Raw genomic sequence first — 18,052 nt, 5'->3', positions numbered from 1 at the left:
GCTCTGGCGCTCTGTTTTCTCAAGCAGGCTGCAAACTGTGCCACCTGGGCTGCACAGGCTCTTGCAGCAGAGTCTGGGGGTAGGGGGCTCCAACCTGCTCAGGAGGTGCTCACAGGCCTCCCAGGGCCCGCCAGTGGCATTTGTCCTAGGCTGAAGGATGGAAGAGCATTTCTGGAGAATTCCTGATAGAGGACACAGCGAGGACAGTGAGCACACACCCCCAGGTCGCATCGTGTTCGCGTCTGGGAGCTGTGTTGCCATGCACGCTTTGCCCGAGGTGGAGGGGGTCTCAGAGGGAGGACAGGCAAGTTCACGCTCATACAGGCAGACACGGCTCCTGCACACTCACACACACACACAAGCACACTAGCAGTTCTTACAAAGTACAATTAGCAGTTCTTACAAAGCACCTGCATCGCTTCTGGTTGACAGAACCATGTTCCTCTTTCAGGTTTGCCATCCCACCCTGCTCGGAGGAGCCCATCAGCCTCCTGTGTCCTGCAGGACTGGCCTCCTCATGGACTAGTGGAGGATTGGTCAGCCCATCCCCATCCCCGGGGTCCACCCACCGTGCAGCTGGGGCTCAGTCAGAGGGGTCTCCTCCCTGTCACTCAGTTCACCTCGAGAAGGACCAGGGGGTCGGGACTCTGCTGCCTGTGTCAGCACTCTCCTCCACCAGATGGATTGTTCCTCTCCTGACAAGGAGCACAAGCACAGTGGCTCTTTTCCCTGCGGCACAGCCGCTGTCTCTGTTCCAAAGGAGGAGTTCACACAAAGCCGGGAAGAACTGCTCAGGGCTGGTTCACGGGGATGTTGAGTCCATGGGCTTCCACAGAGCCCCTACTCTGTCCCCAGAGTGCTAAAAGCCAAAGGAAGTTCCCGCCCCTTTCCTGCAACCAGTGCTAGTGCACAACTGGAATCAAAGATGAGAGGTGCTTTGAACCGCAGCTTAGGGAATGAAAAGGCAGAGGCAGGGGAGAAGAGGAGGGACGGGAATCTGAGCTGAGGGAGGGGACACCCGTGGCCCGGCGTCCTGTGCATCCAGGGTGGCAAAGCCTCACGGTGCTCAGCCCAAACAGGCTTGCTGGGGAGGCCTTGGGCTTGCAGAATTGTGGAATGCATGCTTGCTATCTCTACCCTCCCACACCTCACATCTGTAACCTGGTTCCCGGCCATCGCTGCCTGGGGCCCAGAAACCACTGGGACCTGTGTGCTCTGGTTCCAAACCTGCCAAGTGGGGCACATTCCAAGGGCTTCTGGCCATCCCGTTCCTGCTCTGCAGCTGCCTGGGGAGGAGACAGGAGCCAGCACACCTGTGTCCACCATGCTCACACCTGTTCCTCTGCCTCTGTCAGGAAAGCCACAGAATGGAGAGCCCGCTGCACTCCAGATATGACTTGTTTAGAAAGAGGAAGGGGTGTGGGGTTCGCCAGGCTGGACCCTGGCCCTGCTACTGCCAAGGGACAGCAAAGATCTGCAAGAACCAGGAGCCAGCCCGGGCCTCTGAGTCTGAGCCGGGCACCAGGCCCTCTTTGCTGCTGAGCTGAGCACCTGCCGCTATCAATAGACACCCAACTCTAGAGACCCCAAAATCTCTACTCGGCTTTCAAGGGGGCCTCAATCTGGAAATTAAAGAGAAAGAGTGGCCTCCCCTAGGCTCACAGCTCCTCATTCTGGGCCAAGCTTGGGAGACACCATTCTCGATGCCATCTCATTTACCATTAACCAGCCACTGTTGATGGGCCCCTTGTCGCTCCCTGGCGAGCTGCAGGCTTACCCGAGGCCTCACTTCTCACCTCGCTGTCTCTTGAGTGTACTGATAGGGCTCTGAGACATTTGCCAGCTCTGGCAGGTGGCAGATCTGCCCACCCTAGTGTGGGCTTCCCCGAGAGAGCTGGGAACTCTCCCAGTGGGTGCTACCAGCCCCAGAGCCAGCATCCATTCAGCCACGTTCTCTGCAAGCCCCGTGCTCACAAGAGAGATGCAAGCAGGAGCAGTGGAGGATCCTGAGCATGTGCAGGTCATTTAGATGGAAGGAGGCAGGTGTCCTTGGCCCTCCATAAATGCGCTGTGCACTGAAGAGTTGGATGGAGGGGATGGGAGAGAAGCTGGATAGTACCCTCGGGAGTGAGGGTGGAGCCCGCCTTCCAGGCTGATTATGCCTCTGCCCGAGGTTGGGTGGAAACGGCTCCTTTCTGACAGGCATAAAGTTGCTGAGTGTTGAGCTTGCAAGGTGTGCAAGATGCCAAGAGCCACGTGCCTGCACTCTGAGCCTTCCCCGGAAGCGTTCCTGGCACTCTGGGTAGGGAGAGGCAGGTGGGAAGGAGGGTTGGGGGCAGGAAGGAAGGAACACTGGAGGAACAAGCAGGGGTGAACATCAGAGGAGCAGGGTGACGGGAAGGGCTGGGGGCTATGCCCCCTGGGTACCTCCTGTCCCTGGGGAGCTGGCACAACTCATACAGCCCTCTGGCAGCATCAGAGGACATTCCAGCCTCCACGCCGCCACCTCCAGGAAGAGCTGTGAGCTCTGGGTTGCTTTGCCCTTGCCAAGCCCTACCTGCAGCTGCAGCCGCAGGTGGAGCACACCTGCAGAGAAGAGTCCAGACTCAGCAGGGCTGTTCCCCCTGCAACTTTCCGGAAGCCCTTGCCAATGTGCATGCGACAAACAATCATGGAATAATAAACGAATGTGGGCATTTGTGGCATTTGTTTTCCCATTGGGGTATTTTGGTTAACATCCCCGAGTCTGGTTTTTGGCCACAAGGGAAGCTGCTGGAGCAGAGGCTGGAAGTGGAGCCAGGCGCAATTCTGGGCGCCTCCTGTGATCTTAGCGTGGGCAGCCCAATGTGATCACTTAATAGGGAACTCATTTTAATAGCCTGCAAATGAGAAGTCAGAGACAATTAAAATTCATTCCCAATTAATTGGTTTTTTTTCTTCTTTCATTATTAAGAGTTGCTGGTCAGATGAACAACAAAGCTTTAAAAACGAGAGCTGGTCTTGCAGCCTGCACTGCTGGGAATGGCCCGGCACCTTTGCCGCAAACTCCATCCCCTCCTGCTAATGCCTCCTGGCTCCTGCCTGGGCAGGAGACTGCAGCCATCTGTGGAAGCCGACGAGTCACCGGCAGGTGCATCGCCACGCTGCTGGAGAGGACTTTTCGGTAGCTTTAATGCCAGTTTATTTACTCTCCCAAGGGAAGCTCTCCATACACATTTCTGCCACTAACTCAGTCCTCTCCACAGTGCCTCCCTCTTTTCCGTCACCTGCTTCCTTTTTTTTCATTGCAACTAGAATTCCAGGCCCCATGAAACACCCTAGGGCAACCACACTTCAGGAGCCTGCAGCCAGAAATGCTGGGGGCTGACCCTGCCCCAGCTGCCCAACAGCTGGGTGACATTGTCCAGCCCGGTCTTTCTCCATCCCTTACTCGTGCAGCCGTCAACATCCCCTTCATGCCTTCCAGTTCTACCGTCTTAACACTGCATAAAAATATAAGCCTAAAAGTCCCTGGCACCCACGGCTCACATCCAAGGGGCTAGGATTCTCATGGGCACAACCACCCGAGTGCTCATCACCAGGCTTCGTAACCAGGTTCCTCTGCTGTGGATCGAGGACTGAGGACCTTCCCCCAAACACGTAGGGCTGGGCTCTGAACTTGGCTGATTGCAGAAGCTGACTGCCTGTCCTTTACTTCCTCCAAGGTTTGGATCCCTGACCTTTTTTTATTTTTTAAAGATGCTGGGGTTCCTAGGGGGACCCGAAGCCTTGTTCTGTGTCACTTACTCCCTGCTGTACTCCTTACCTCACCCGGCGCTGAATGGCTCAGCTAGAGAGATTGCTATGATTTAGAGCAACGCAGGGGGTACGAATCAGTGCCGCCCTCTGTGGCGTGGAACGCAGAGGGCATGGCCAACTTCCCCAAGAAGGAGCCCCTTCAAAAGGCATTGCTGATCGCTGGTGCTCCCAGCTCAGCCTCCACCAGTGGAGGAGTCTCCTGGGGGTAGAATTCCCACTGAACCTTTGTTTTATGATTATTGCTGTTGTTGAAATGCCCGTAATAACTGGGATAGATTTCTTTGGGAGTCAAATAATGGGTTGCATCTCCACCCTAGCTTTATAATTAATGTTTGCATCATTTATCTTTCGTGGAAAGATTATTCTGACTAACGAGGTTCTGGGCCACTAATTCATTACACTGCCTTGTCACTTCCTGCTCCCTCTTATTACCCAGGAATAGACTCATTAGTCAGAGTTCAATGACAGGGAGAAATGGTGTTCGTTAATTTAATTCCCTCACTCACTTTCTGGGCCCAATGTTTGTCCGAAATCGGGGACTTGGAGGGGGGAAATGAGTTGTCTTAGGTCTTTTGGCTTTGGCCTCATTATCCCTTCCACTGCACGGCTGCTCAACGGGAAAGGGTTGGGAGCCGTGTGCCGGAGGCCACATGGGCACTGCCCTTTTGCATCGTAGAGCTGTAAGCGGATTGTGAGGGGACAGGGCCCGGGGCTTAGGGACTTGTAGCGTATAATCAAGTTGCTGTTCTCTGCAAACCTCAGCTCTCAGTTGGTAGCACGCTGCGGCTTGAAGTTATCCCCCACCCCCCAAAATCTGTGTGTTGGAAATGTGGTTTGCAGTGTGGTGCTGACGGGTGAGACGTGTAGGGTGGGTTCTGCCCTCATGAACGGGGGGCCCTGCTCGTTTCTTCCCACTTGTGGGATTCTGATAAAAAGTGCTCAGCCCCTTCCTGCTCTTGCACATGCGATTGCACATGTGGTCCCTTCTTCCAAGTTTGCGCAGCAAAATGGCCTGATCAGGTAGCAGCCCCTTGATCTTGGGGCTCCCAGGCCCCAGAGGAGTGAGGCATTCATTTACTTTCCTTGTAAATGTGTTTACAATGTCTAAGGTGTTCTGCTGTAGCAGCACCCAGAGGCCAAGACCTGGAGCCATGTGGGAATCCTCCTCCCCAGGAAAGAATGTCCAGGAATCGCCAATAGTAGGTGCTGTAGGACACACACACACGCACACACACACACACACACTCACTCTCATGCTCAGGAGTACTTTAGAAGACTCATGGGAAAATGGAATTCAAAAAGATAAGTTGATTTTGCCCCTCTCCAAAATTGAAATGTGTGCCTGTTTTAACTTACATCTTGCTGATATAAAGAGCTTTAATGATTTTTGAGAGAAAAAAATATTTTACAGCATACATAAGCATATTTTATGATATGTTTTGTCCATGGATTTTTGAAGATCCTCATATATATAGACTTCAAACAATTTTTTATCAAAATAAATTCATCTTTTAATTCAATTTTCCATGAACATTTTGAAGTACTCTTGCATATGCATTCTATATCTACATCTATAGGTATAGCTATGACTATATATAGATATGACACACGTGTGTATGCATGTGTGTATTTATATGTATGCATGACACAAAATGTATGCAAATCCTCTGTCACAAGTTAATTTAACCTAGTACCTAATTGCCGAGACTCCAGGGCTGTGCTGGCATGAGTTCGAATCCTGCCTCATCACACATGGCTTTGTTCAAGATCCTTGTTCTCCTTGGCTTGCTTCCTCATGCTTCCACCACGAGGCAGAAGTGACGAAAGGGACCTTTCATTATGTTGTGGGAGAAGCTGCATGAGGCACCTGCCGTACTTGGCTCAATGTGCTATACTGCGGCTATTAAGAACCTCGAATAAAGCTACCCTTGCAGTCGATCCATCAAAGCCCAGGCTGTGGAGCAAGGGAGTGTCTGCATGTCCCTAATCCTGGCTGCACAGGGGAGACCCCTGGACTCCTAAGCCCCCCAAGCCAGTTTGAGCCTGACTCTGCAGGTGTGAGGCAGTGAGGTCAAGGTCGACAACCACTCAAGGTCTGGAGGTCGTCTGCAGTGAGCTCATGCACCTGATCAATGCACAGAACAACCCAGCTGTGTCCTGTGGGAAATGCTGACCCGGGAAATGGGCTCACAGATGGTTCCCTCCAGGTTTGGGAAGGGATGTGTTCAACACTCACTCACTACCATGAGCTAGAAGGATTTCCCTGTGTCCCTTAGTTATCAGGATTAGCACCTGCACTGCTCGAGCTTCCAGGCAGCCCAAGGAAGCACATGCAGGTTCAGCACCTGCTGTCATGTGGTTGCTGGTCTCTTGGGGAGCTAGGATCAAATCCCCAGTGAGCACTTCAACCCAAAGCCAAGCATGTGCACTGGGACCCAGGATGGTTTTCCTAAGGAAGGATCTTGGGTTGAGTTATGAAGGATGCATAGGGTCACCCTGATACCTGATACAGAGGGTACAGGGAGAGCCATGATCCATGCAAAGTGAAGAGCTGGGCAGCAACAGTAGCCAGAAGCTCCAGGGCTTTGCAGATGTGGGGTAGGACTCAGGTCCACCTCTAAAAGCACAAAGGAGAGTTTTTAAGTAGAGGGATTTCAGGTAGGGGGAGGACTGGCAAAATAGAATAAGCCCCCAGCTCCTCCCACTCTGAAACTCACTCACTGCCCAGAACCGTGATACTGCATGCCAAAGACATGGCACAGGGTGAGGTAAAGCCACTTCCATGAGGTCTTCTAGTTCCTGTGGTCAGCCCCTAGTGGAAAGTTGTGATGGTCCCCAGTGGTAGGACTGACTCTCTCAGAGACGTTAGCACAAAATATGTCAGAGAAGCTCTGCTCTAGAATTTTACCCACCGAGCAACTGGCCAACAGCTCAGCTTCCAGTAATGTGGAAGGCAAAGAGCTGCCCTCCTCCACCGTCAGTTACTCTGTTGGAATCTGAGTGTGTGCATCATCCTTTGTGAGTTTGGCTCAGGTATCCGGCTATCTCCACTGCACCAACACCTGCGCTTTGGAATGTGGTGAGCCTGGGGACCCTGTTGTTGATGAGGACGCAATAGGAATGCCATCCAGGGCTTCTGGGCATTAGTGAACCCCTAACAGACACGGGCTCCTGTCTTTTGCAACAAAATGGATGCAACTGGAAACCATTACACTTAGTGAAATTAGCCAGTCCCCAAAAGGCAAATACCATATGTTCTCCCTGATCTGTGGTAACTAATGGAGTACCAAAGATGTGATGTATAGGAGTGAAACTGACATTTTGCGACTCAATGATTGTCTATAACCCTCTACTGTCTCTACTGTTGAGGAACAGTGGTTTTTTTTTCCCTCTCATCTCAAATGTCAGAATAGGGTGTGTTTTGAGTCCACGCCTTCACTCTGAAATTTGCTTTTCTGGGAGGAGCGCTGCTGTAGGCAGGACTCCATGTTGGGATAAGCCTGGCTGTGGCAGGGCAGTTGGCCCAACCCCACACCCCTTCAATATTTTATGTATCTGTGGTATGTGACATGTTCAGGGTCAAGATCGCCAATCATCCTTCCTGAAGTAAGTCCTTGGAGTGAATCCTTAGAATTTGGATGCAGTTGTTCATCATTGTTGGTTTCACTTAAGTAAGGAAGCTCTCTGGGAATGGAAAGAGAGAAGACAGGGCAGAGACAGGGGTGTGAGCCTCCCAGGAATCGTAATCCAAGGCAATCAGTCTCCTAAGGCTTACGACTGGGAGCTGATCAACACTAGGTGGGTGGTAGGGGAGGGGGTCAGGGCCTCACTTAGACCCTGAACCAGCATGGCCCAGAGCTCAGGAGACCTGAGTGTGGAGTCCCGAGCACAGATGTGCTATCTTCCATTGCCATGAGAGAACATGATCAGGGCAAATGTAGCAACTTTGGTGAATAACTGGCGTGTTGCCTAGCATATGCTACACTACACTGATGGTTAACATTGATTCCTGACTATTAAGAGACATAGCAGGAGTAGAAAATTGGATATTGAACACTATGTATCCTACCGTATTTATTATTCATTATCTGAATCAATTTTCAAAGCAACAGTGATATATGTATATATGTATATGTATATCATACCCATTGCACAGATAAGGAAACCAATCAAAATTAAAATGATCAAAATGATGACTTGCTGAAGGCATGAAATATGGCAGAGAAGGGATTGACTTCAAAGCATGCCTTGTAGTTGGGGCCCGTGAGAGCTTCTGTTTGCTCTCAGACACATGGCCTGAGCCTTAGCAAACCCTTTTTGGGAGCATCTTAGTCGGTTCGAGCTGCTGTAACAGCCCAGGTTTGAACTGCGGGGAACCATTTGTCAGGTTCCTGGAGGCTGAAGTCCACGGCCAGGTTTCCAGTGGAGCTGGTTTCCACTCAAGTCTTCTTCTTGGCTAGAAGACTCACCTTCTGTGTTCTCACACTGTTCTCCCTGTGCGTCTGTGTCCTAATCTCTTCCTACAGGGACACCATGTTGGGGGAGGGTCCAGCCATGTGGTCTCTTTGAGGGCTCTGTCTCCAAGCACAATCAGACCCTGAAGTACTTGACGTTAGGACTCCCACACAAACTTTGGGAGAGGTACGATTGAGCCCTTGCTGGTGACCAAGTGGTTTGCATTAAGCTTTTCCTCCTACGCCTGTTGTGGAATTTGTGCCCAGCTTTTCACACCCGTGCAATCTCTTACGTACCCCAGGTATTTTTCACCCTGCAGGACAGAAAGGTTTTCACGCTGGATGGTTGGGCCAATGTCAGGATCAGGCTAACTCACCCTGGAGACTGTATGGATGGGAAAGACGGAGAAGGCAAGGCAGCTGCGTGCAGTGTCGACCTTCAGAAGGGATTCCTTTGCAGTTTCCCCCCTGGGAGCAGGGAGGAATGGTAGGCACAGCAGCATGTAGAGTCTGGCTTGCTTTAAGGCATGTCCTGGGGTCTGCAGGCAGCACTTCCGGGGTTCTCTCCCCACTTGTTAGACAGGTGCATGAGAGGACAGGTTCCCGGAGCCCAGAGCCAGCCCCACCCAAGGCTCTGCTGAGCAGTGCCAGTGCCTCTGCTTGGCTTCTCTGAGCCACAGCCTTCTCTTTTTTTCCCTCTGCCATTAAAGGATGGGGACAGATATAAAAGGGCAGCTTCTAGAAGGTTCTGGGGAAAGGGAATGTGGAAACGCGGGATGAAAGCAGCCGCCACCTTCTTCCCAGTGACTTCCTGTGACCTTCTGACCTTGGGGATAATAAACTTCCTCTGAAACCCACCAGCTTTGTTTGACTGGAATGCTCAATTTACTGTCTGGGAAGGAATGACACAGGAGCAGAAACGTGCAGGGTGTGTATTCATTTGGTACCTAGCACTGGGGGCAGGGTGGGGTGGAGGGGAGACAGCTAGAGAGAGGGGGATTTAATTTCCTGGGGCCCACACGCTTTTGAGTGATTGGCAGGCTAATTTTGCTCTCCACGAGGCCTGGTATTGAGAGAAAGTAAAGATTCAGAAAGCTGCCATGCACTCTCCCTGCTTTGGTAAAAATTCTAGACTTCATTAGAAAAAAATCAAGAAGATGAGGAGGGCCAGGGTGAAAGGGGGTTCTTCATTGGACCACCCTTTCAGAGGTGTGTCTGTCCCATCGATCTCTTAAAAAAAAAAAAAAAAACTCAGATGCCTTTGGTGTCACGTAAGAATCTCAGAGAATGGAATAAATTGTCAGAGAGCTCATGGAGAATGAGTGGCAGATGCAGGCCTCAGACCTGGTTCTGCCATATCTGGGTCCAGCTGTTTTGTATCCACCTGCCCCAGCCCTTCCACAGCCATGCCCAAAGGGAGCAAAACACTCTCCTTTCCTGGTCCCCCTCTGCTCCTGGGGGATGGTAATCCTGGGTCAAACAAGAGCAGTGAAGAGCCCAGACATGAGTCTCAAACAGACAAATGCAAGTTCAAATTCAGGCTTCAAGATCAAGTGACCTTGGGTAAATTATCTCATTATTTGAAGCCTTGATGTCCTTGTGGGTGAAAAGAAGATGAAATCGCAGTCAGAGGATGGTTTTGAAAATAAAATCAGTGAGTGAACGTGTGTGTGTGTGGGTCTGAAATTTAGGAAGGCTTAGCTTACACAAAACCATTCTCCCCTAGGGAGCAGAGGTGCCCGCAGTCCCCATTACAGAGCTCGCAGGGGCGGGCAGAAGGCACAGCCTGCTGTGGAAGCTGAAGTAGTCTTTCCTGTCCATCTCTGCTAGAAGCTACCACATCCAGCCTACCTCATGCCCCCTGCTGCTTCCCCAAACCCAGAAATCCCAGTAGCAGGAAGCCCGAATGCTGTCCAGGGGCCTGACCCTTGATCCAGCTGGGACTGGTGCAGACAGACAGAGGGAGCAAAGAAACCCTAGATGCAGAGAGAAATAGCAAGAGGAAGCTCAACACTGAACTCAAAATGATGAACTGTGCCTACCTGGGCCCCAGAGCAGGGAGTTGGCCAGATCGCAGGAGCCCCAGGAGATGAAGAGTCTAGCGTGTTTGGCAGCCACGCTGTGACGTTAAACACAGCCACTGAGCAGGGCATGTGTTGAGGGAGGGGGTGAAACAGAACCCATTGTATCCTGGGAGACAGCACCAGGAGGGCAGATCTGACTCTGAAAAACATCTCTGCTCCTTGTCACCTTTCAAAGCCAACAATCACAGCTTTGTGAATATGCATCTAAAAATAAGCCTGGGTGTGTGGGGGAGCGAGGGCAAGTGTTTGCGTGTTTGAGGGGTGCAAATGAGACCCCTTGTCCTTTCATTCCTCAAGGGCAGGGTAGTGGTAGCAAATGTGTTGTGTATTAGGGAAGTGCAAATAGGATGGGAGTCTCATAGTCTCAGAATTGTAGCATATTGAAACTATTCAACTATATCCCATGTGCTTATAGACTCGGTGGAAGATTTTCTTGTAAAATTAGCATGCACTCTATTACTGCCTTATTAATAGGGAATTCTGAAGCACTGGCTTCATCTATCACAACAAGCAGGGCCTTCCAAGTTCCCTTCTCCTGAGCTGGCAAAGCAAACCACAGCACCGAACGAGAAGGCTGGAAGACAACGCCGCCCCTTCCCCATCCATCCCTCCAACTCTCTTGCTGAACACCAAGTACGACATTGTATAGCAGCCCTCATTAGGCAGGCAAAGGAAAACAACATGACTTTTCCAATGAACTCGACCACTTGTGAACGTTGATGGACAATGGCTGTGGTGGAGGGGCGGCGTTGCCCCTTTTCCCTGACCCCATTGGGCGTGGCTCCAGCTGTGGCTCTTGTTGGCCGAGTAGGGTGGTGCAGACCCGTTCCTTGGGCTGGGACCACAGGGATGCTAGCTTAGCTTTCTCGGGCATAGCGCACACCACAAGAGGCGGTCCCAGGTTTGTCCACAGCCATGGAATATAGTACGAGCACTTCACAGTGACTGAGAAAGCAGAATAAACCCCACTGGTAGGCACCCAGCATCTCCTTTAGGTTGTCCATACACCATGGCACCTTCCCAGCTGAGAAAAGGGAGCTGGGTGTTCAGCTTTCTCCTCTTGCTTCTTTTTTTTTTTAACTCCTCTTTGTTGAAAGTGAAGAAAAGTGGATTTAAAGAACATCTGTGTATTTAAATTTTAGAGACAGAATTAAGCACTTTTGACAACTTCTAGTATTTTTGCCTCTTTCCAAAAACCTCTGAATTCTACAGATTTGTCTGCTTGTGTGGATTAGATTCGGTGTCTCTGAAGGCTTCCACACATATTGGAGTTGTTTTTCTTTCCCCTTTCTTGTTTTTTTTTTTTTTTTTTTTTTTTTTTTTTTTTTTAATATTTAGTGATTTACTTGAATGGCAGAATTACAGAGACAGAGGGAGAGAGTGCACGAGAGAGATTGTCCATCCTCTGGTTTACTTCCCAAATGGCTGCAAAGGCCAGAGCTGGGCCAGACTGAAGCCAGAAGCCTGGAACTCCATCTGGGTTTCCCACTCAGGTGATAGGGGCCCAAGCATTTGGACCATCATCCACTGACTTTCCAGGTGTGTTAGCAGGGAGTTGGATTGGAAGTGGAGCAGCCGGGGATTGAATTGGCACCCGTGTAGGATACCATTGTTTTAGGCAACTGAATCATTGGCCCATAGCAGCGCCTTCATCTTCCCTTTATCTCCCACCCTCCACTCAATTCAGTTTCTCTCTTTTATAACTGGACATAGAACAAGTAGGCACTTTTAAAATATTTTTATTGAATTGAGTGTTAAGTCCTTGGTCTACATTTATAGATCATTAAATAGGATGATTTGCATCTCTCTCTGCCTCTCTCTCTTATACACCAAGTAAATAAAAAACAGGTGCAAGAATGAGCCATCAGTTATTTATATCAGGGGATCACAGGCAACTTGGGGGTGGGACCAGCAAAAACGCACACTTCCACTCCACTCTTGGGGGGCATCAGTTGGATTTAAGTGCAGTACAAAGCCCAGATGACTTGGGGATTTCCAAATGCTTTCCTTGACTGATCAAGGAGAGGTGCGGTGACTACAAAGACAAATCAGCCTCCAGGTTTTTAGAAAGCTAATCGACATCATGCAAAAGAGAAAAGAAGTGGCGTCTCAGCCTCAGCAACCAGGCAAGAACAGAAAGTTGCATTGACGGTAGTTGTACAATTAAGTAAAAGGGTCTTAACGCACCAGCCAATTTCACTTTCCTGACAAACCTCATTTCTGTCCAGACATTTCGGACCATTTACAATTCCTTTGTGGCAGGAATGTCTGCCTTCTGTGTCCCTCACTGTCCTCCTCGGAACCCCTTAGTTCTGCTTTCCACATCCAATCCGATTTCTCGTGCTTCCCCTAACGTGCAGTTCCAGCACCTTCCCTGGCCCACGGCTCCAGGGCACCGATCCCCAACCAATTTCACACCAGGCAAAGACGTCTCAACCACAACATAGCCACCGTGTGACACGACCAACCGGTTTCAAACAGCAGAGTCATCATCCCGTTCCAAAGCCAGAGCCACGACCCACAGCAAAGGGCTGACCACCAAGTGCAGAGAAGCCCCCCAGGCCGTTCTGCGCCAAGGACGAAGAACTGAGCGAGCACCTACCTGTGCTGTCCCTCGACTGCCACCTCTTCCCACCTTCCCCGTTTCTTTTTCCGCTCATTTTTTTCCACTTTAAAAACATCCAACTTTGCCTTGGGGATGAGCAGAATGAAATGTCACTTACCTATAAAAAGAGAGACAGAAGAGAAAGCCATGCATCACATTACATACAAGTTCTTTGAAATCAAGGCCAGCTTCTGACTTTGAAACCATAACAATGAGTGAATACTATTTTTTCATCCTACCCTTCTATATTTAATGAAACTCAGGATTTTGCGAGTAGCCCGTCCCCAAGGTCCACTCTGCCTTTCTGATTTTCCTTTTGTTTTGTGGCTGCCTGCTGTCGCCTCTCACCACCCTCACCACACGCTGCATGGAGGAACCGTCAGGAGGAAGGAGGGGCCACGGTCAGGAGAAAGGAGGGGCCACGCACAGAGACAGAGGTCAGAGGAGGCTGTGGGATGTGGGCGCTGGGGTTGGAGGCTGTGAGGAGCCTTTCTCCTCACAGGCAGTGGAGGAGGCGGGGACCCTGGGTCAGCTCTGGGCTGTGCTGCTCAGGAGGAGGGGCGGCCAGCTCTCCCCAGCAGGGTGCATGTCCTTTCATCTGGTGACTCTGGGACCTGCTCAAACACTCTGATTCTGCATCTTTCTCTTCTCCGTTGCCCTCTCCTGCTTCAGTTTACAGTGAACTCACCCATCGTCACTATCCCCCGTGCATCCTGGGGCACCCATGGTTCCCCTTGGTGCTTACTGCTCCAACCTGCTTCTGCGCAACATGCCCCCAACTGTGCCATTATAAGGCCAGCAACAAACGGCATGGATCATTTGGTCCAGGCCCCTGTCACCAAACAGGATCCACCCCAGGTCTAGGGGACCTCAGGACTCAAAGTCTACATTTCGGCTGGCTCCTGGTCCCCACACGGCCCCTCCCCCGCAAGGAGCAAGCCTTGCACAGGTGCTGACTCAGTCCCTCCACTACCCCGATGGCAGGAAAGCTGGGCTCGGTGCCTTCTGCCCTGGAGACCTGTCCCCAGCCTGCTCCTCAGCACACTGCAGGATGCGTCAGGGGCTCTAACAGACTTGCATAGTCAGACTCAGTGGCAGGCCGGCATGTTTTCCTTGTTAGGTCTACAAAAACTGAGTTCTTTTACAAAAAGATGTAGGTACTTATTTGAAAAGCAGAGAGATAGAGATAGTGAGATAGACATAGATAGATGATAGATAGATAGATAGATAGATAGATAGATACATAGATACATAGATACGTAGATACATAGATAGATTAACCTTCCAAGCACTGGTTCATTCCTCACATGGCCCCAGTGTCTGGGTCTGGGCCAAGCCAAAGCCAAGTACCAGGAGCTCCATCCTGGGCTTCCACAGAGGTGCACAGGCCCAAGCATCTTCTGCTGCTCTCCCAGGCACGTTAGCAGGTAGTTGGATTGGACGCAGAGCAGCTAAGACTCAAACCCGCTCTCCGATATGGGATGCCAGCATCACAGGTGGCTTAACCCTTGACTCCACAACACTAGTGTCTGACCTCAGTGCTTTTTTCCCTCTCCTTAGAGGTTTTCATTTCCTGTCTGTCCTCCTCCAAGCTTCTCTGAGGCCCTCTGGAGAGGTACCCAGAGGTCAGTATAAGCAGGAAATAGCCACTTGTCTCCTGTTTTGCCAATCCCAATGTCATGTTCCCTAAAGAGTGTTTTCACTTTGAGATGCTCTGCTAAGAATGCAATCATTGTCTGTCTGGTGTGTCTGAGTGATGCTTCCTTCTCCTGCTCTGCCCCTGGAGGCTTCACCGTGGGCCACTGCTAAAGACTCGGAGAAGGTCCTGGGTGAGCCTCTCAGCTTTTCCTCGACCATTTGGCTCAGAAACGGCTGTTCCTACACACAAATAAAAGCACTCCACTTCAGAAAGGTGGCTCTCTTGTTGTTCTCACAGTGAATGTTAAACTGAGAGTAATCGAGCTGGGTTTGCATGGACTACAGCCAGAGAGTCTGGAATCTACTATGCCCTGTAACAAGCGTGGGTGGAGACTCAGCAAACAGGGTCCTGGATGGAGTCTGTGCCCCACCCACTGGGAGAAGCCACCCGTCTGCCCCCAGAGCTCCCTCATCTGTGAGTTATGGAGAACCTGAAGCACACAGCACAGCCCAGAAGCAGGTACTAAGGTTGTAACGCTAGGCTTTGCAAAAACAGATGCTGGCAAAGACGTGGAGAGAGGGGAACTCTAATAAACTCTTGTTGGGATTGTGAACTAGTGCAGCCACTGTGGAAAAACAGTATGGAGATTTTTTAAAAAAAAACTAGAAATAGACTTGCCATAGGATCCAGTATCTCAATATTGGATATGTACCCAAAAGACATGAACTTGTTGCATCAAAGAGATATATCTGCACCACTGTGTTATAGCAACACTGTTCACAATTAACCTGGGTGTCCAACATTAGAGGACTGGATAAAGACAATGCAGACTAAGGATTCCAAGAGAAAAAATGCTGCTTTTGATCATGGGAAGATACCAGAAAAACAGGGGAGGATCTGTGTTCCTAGGCGATAGCCAGAGAGAAGTTTTTAGTTAAAGACCTACTGATGGAAGAGAGACTCCGTGGAGCAGCACAGACTGTGCAGACATGCCAACAGCACACAGGACACCACCATTGACTCCCACGGCCAGTGCCTGGCGGTGGACCTATCTTCCCAGAGCGAGGTGAGAGGAGTCTGCAGAAGCCTGGTGACCTCCACTGGTGACCTTGTCTGGGGGACAGCCTCGCAGTTCCCACTGACTTTGAGTCCAGGTGGATGAGCTGGTTGGGGCAGGGTACCCACTTAGTTCTGAGTAGAGGGCATATTGCTCCCCTCTCCTCTTCCCACCAGAGTGCCCATCAACCAGAGGGAGAAGCACCGTCTTTCCAGAATAAGTGAGAGGAGTCTGGCCTAGAGAGTTGGTGGGGGCGGGATACCCACTTGACACATTGCTCCCTTCCTATCCTCCCACCAAAGTGCCAGGCTCAGCTTGTCAAGGTGGAGCACTGACTGATCTCTGTTGGGCAGAGGTTGGGTCCAGGGACAGGACAGCTTTCTCTTCGTGTGGGGAGGTGTGCAGGGCTCAGAGTGGATCCCCTGTAGCCTGTGACTGTGGGAAATCTGTGACTATGCTGGGAAACCAGTAAGGATGTAGGGTGTGGCGGGGTCTTGGACAATTATTGAGCATGATTCCAGAAGCTCAGAATTCCCTGAGTGTTGGGAATCGACATCTTGAAAAAATTGTGGAGGCAGAAAAATCTCCTGGTAGAAGTACAAAGGATATAAAAAAATAGGAAGACTTATGGAAAAGTGGCAAGACCAACTCATTACTTGTCAATAATAACCTTGAATGTAAATGAACTAGACTCTCCTGTTACAAGACAGACTGGCTGAATGGATTAAAAACTAAAAGCCATCTATATGCTGTCTATGAGAAACACACCCCACCAACAAAGAAACATACAGACTGAAAGTGAAAGGCTAGAAAAATATAGTCAATGCAAATGGAACTCAAAAACAAGGAGTAGTTGCTATCTTAATACCAAATAGACTTTGAGATAAAAAATTGTTTAAAAAAGGCAAATGAAATTATTATATAATGATGAAAGGATCAACTCAACAGGAAGGTGTGACTATAATAAATGTATCTGCACCCAATCCTAGATCACCCAGCTATGTAAAACAAATGTGAGTGTGCCTAAAGGAGACATAGGCTCCAATACAATAAGAATAGGAGACTCTAACACTCCACTTTCATCAATGGACATTTCAACTAGCAAAAAATATCAACAAGGATTCACCAAATGGACCTAATTGAGATCTACAGAACCTTTCATCCTATAGCCACAGAATCTGCATTATTTTCACTAGTTCATGGAACATTCTTTAAGATAAACCATATGCTAGGCTACAAAAACAGTTTCAACGAATTCAAAAAACATGAAATCATATCCTGTATCTTTTCTGACTACAATGAATGAAGCTGGAAATTAACAACTGTAAGAATCTCTAGAAAATATACACACATGCACACATAAAAACTGAACAATATGCCCCTGTGGGAACAGTGGGTCCTAGAATAAATAAAAAGGGAACTAAAAAATACTTCCCTGAAGAAAATGAAGGTGATAGCACACATATCAAAACTTATAGGATACAGCAAAAACAGGGTTAAGAGGAAAGTTTTGGCAATTAGGGTCTACACCAACAGACTGGAAAGGTATTGAATAAATGATCTAATAATGCATATCAAAGATCTAGAAAAGAAGCCAAACAAAACCCAAAATTAGTAGGAGAAAAAAATAATGAAAATTAGAGAAGAAATGAACAAGAAATGAACATACTACAGATTAATTAAATGAAGCTTGGTTTTTTGAAGAAATAAAATTTATAAACCACTGGCCCAGTTAACTAAAACTGGGAGAAGAACCAGATTAATAAAATCAGATATGAAAAAGGAGATGTTACAACTCTTGCCACTGAAATAAAAACAATTGTTAGTACTTATTACAAACAGCTATATGCAAACAAATTGGAAAATCTAGAAGAAATGGATAGATTTCTGGACACATACAATTTACCAAAATTGAGGCATGAAGACATACAAAACCTAAGTAGACCAATAACCAAGATGGAAATCAAATAAATAATAAAGACCCTTTCATCAAAGAAAATCCCAGGACTGGTTGTCTGTACTGATGAATTCTACCAAACTTTTAAAGATAGAGTAATCTCGATTATTCTTAAACTATTTGGAGTCATTGAAAGGGAGAGAATCCTCCCAAACTCCTTCCATGAGGCCAGCATCATCTTAATTCCAAAATCAGAAAGAGATACAACAAAGAGAATTACAGACAAGAAATTAGCTAATCAAATCCAACAACACATTAAAAATTCACCCATCTGGACCAAGTGGTATTTATCCAAGGAATGCAGGGATGGTTCAAAATATGTGAATCAATAATATCACAATAAATGTCATGACATCCGTACTCTCTTAAAAAATAATATATCATTAACAAATTGATGAATAAAAATTACAATATCTCAATAAATGCAGAAAAAGCATTTGATAAAATATGACATCCTT

General features: G+C 48.9%; 1 protein-coding gene across 2 annotated transcripts in view; it reads right to left on the bottom strand.

Moving 5' to 3' along the window:
* Nucleotides 1-18,052, bottom strand: part of NTM (neurotrimin) — a 1,090,341-nt gene that overhangs the window by 750,146 nt on the left and 322,143 nt on the right. Inside the window, exon 2 of one of the 2 annotated variants that reach the window (XM_070048355.1) lies at nt 12,939-13,059. The exons of the other annotated variant lie outside the window; for it this stretch is intronic. Within the exon in view, the coding sequence (XP_069904456.1) occupies nt 12,939-13,017 (79 nt within the window). The 5' untranslated portion in view covers nt 13,018-13,059. The remainder of the gene's footprint in view (nt 1-12,938; nt 13,060-18,052) is intronic. 2 annotated transcript variants of the gene reach the window in all.

This window comes from Oryctolagus cuniculus, chromosome 1, assembly GCF_964237555.1.
Source record: "Oryctolagus cuniculus chromosome 1, mOryCun1.1, whole genome shotgun sequence".
NCBI classification, from domain to species: Eukaryota; Metazoa; Chordata; class Mammalia; order Lagomorpha; family Leporidae; genus Oryctolagus; species Oryctolagus cuniculus.
Note: the sequence above shows the minus strand (reverse complement) of the source record. Positions and strands in the feature narration are given on the sequence as shown.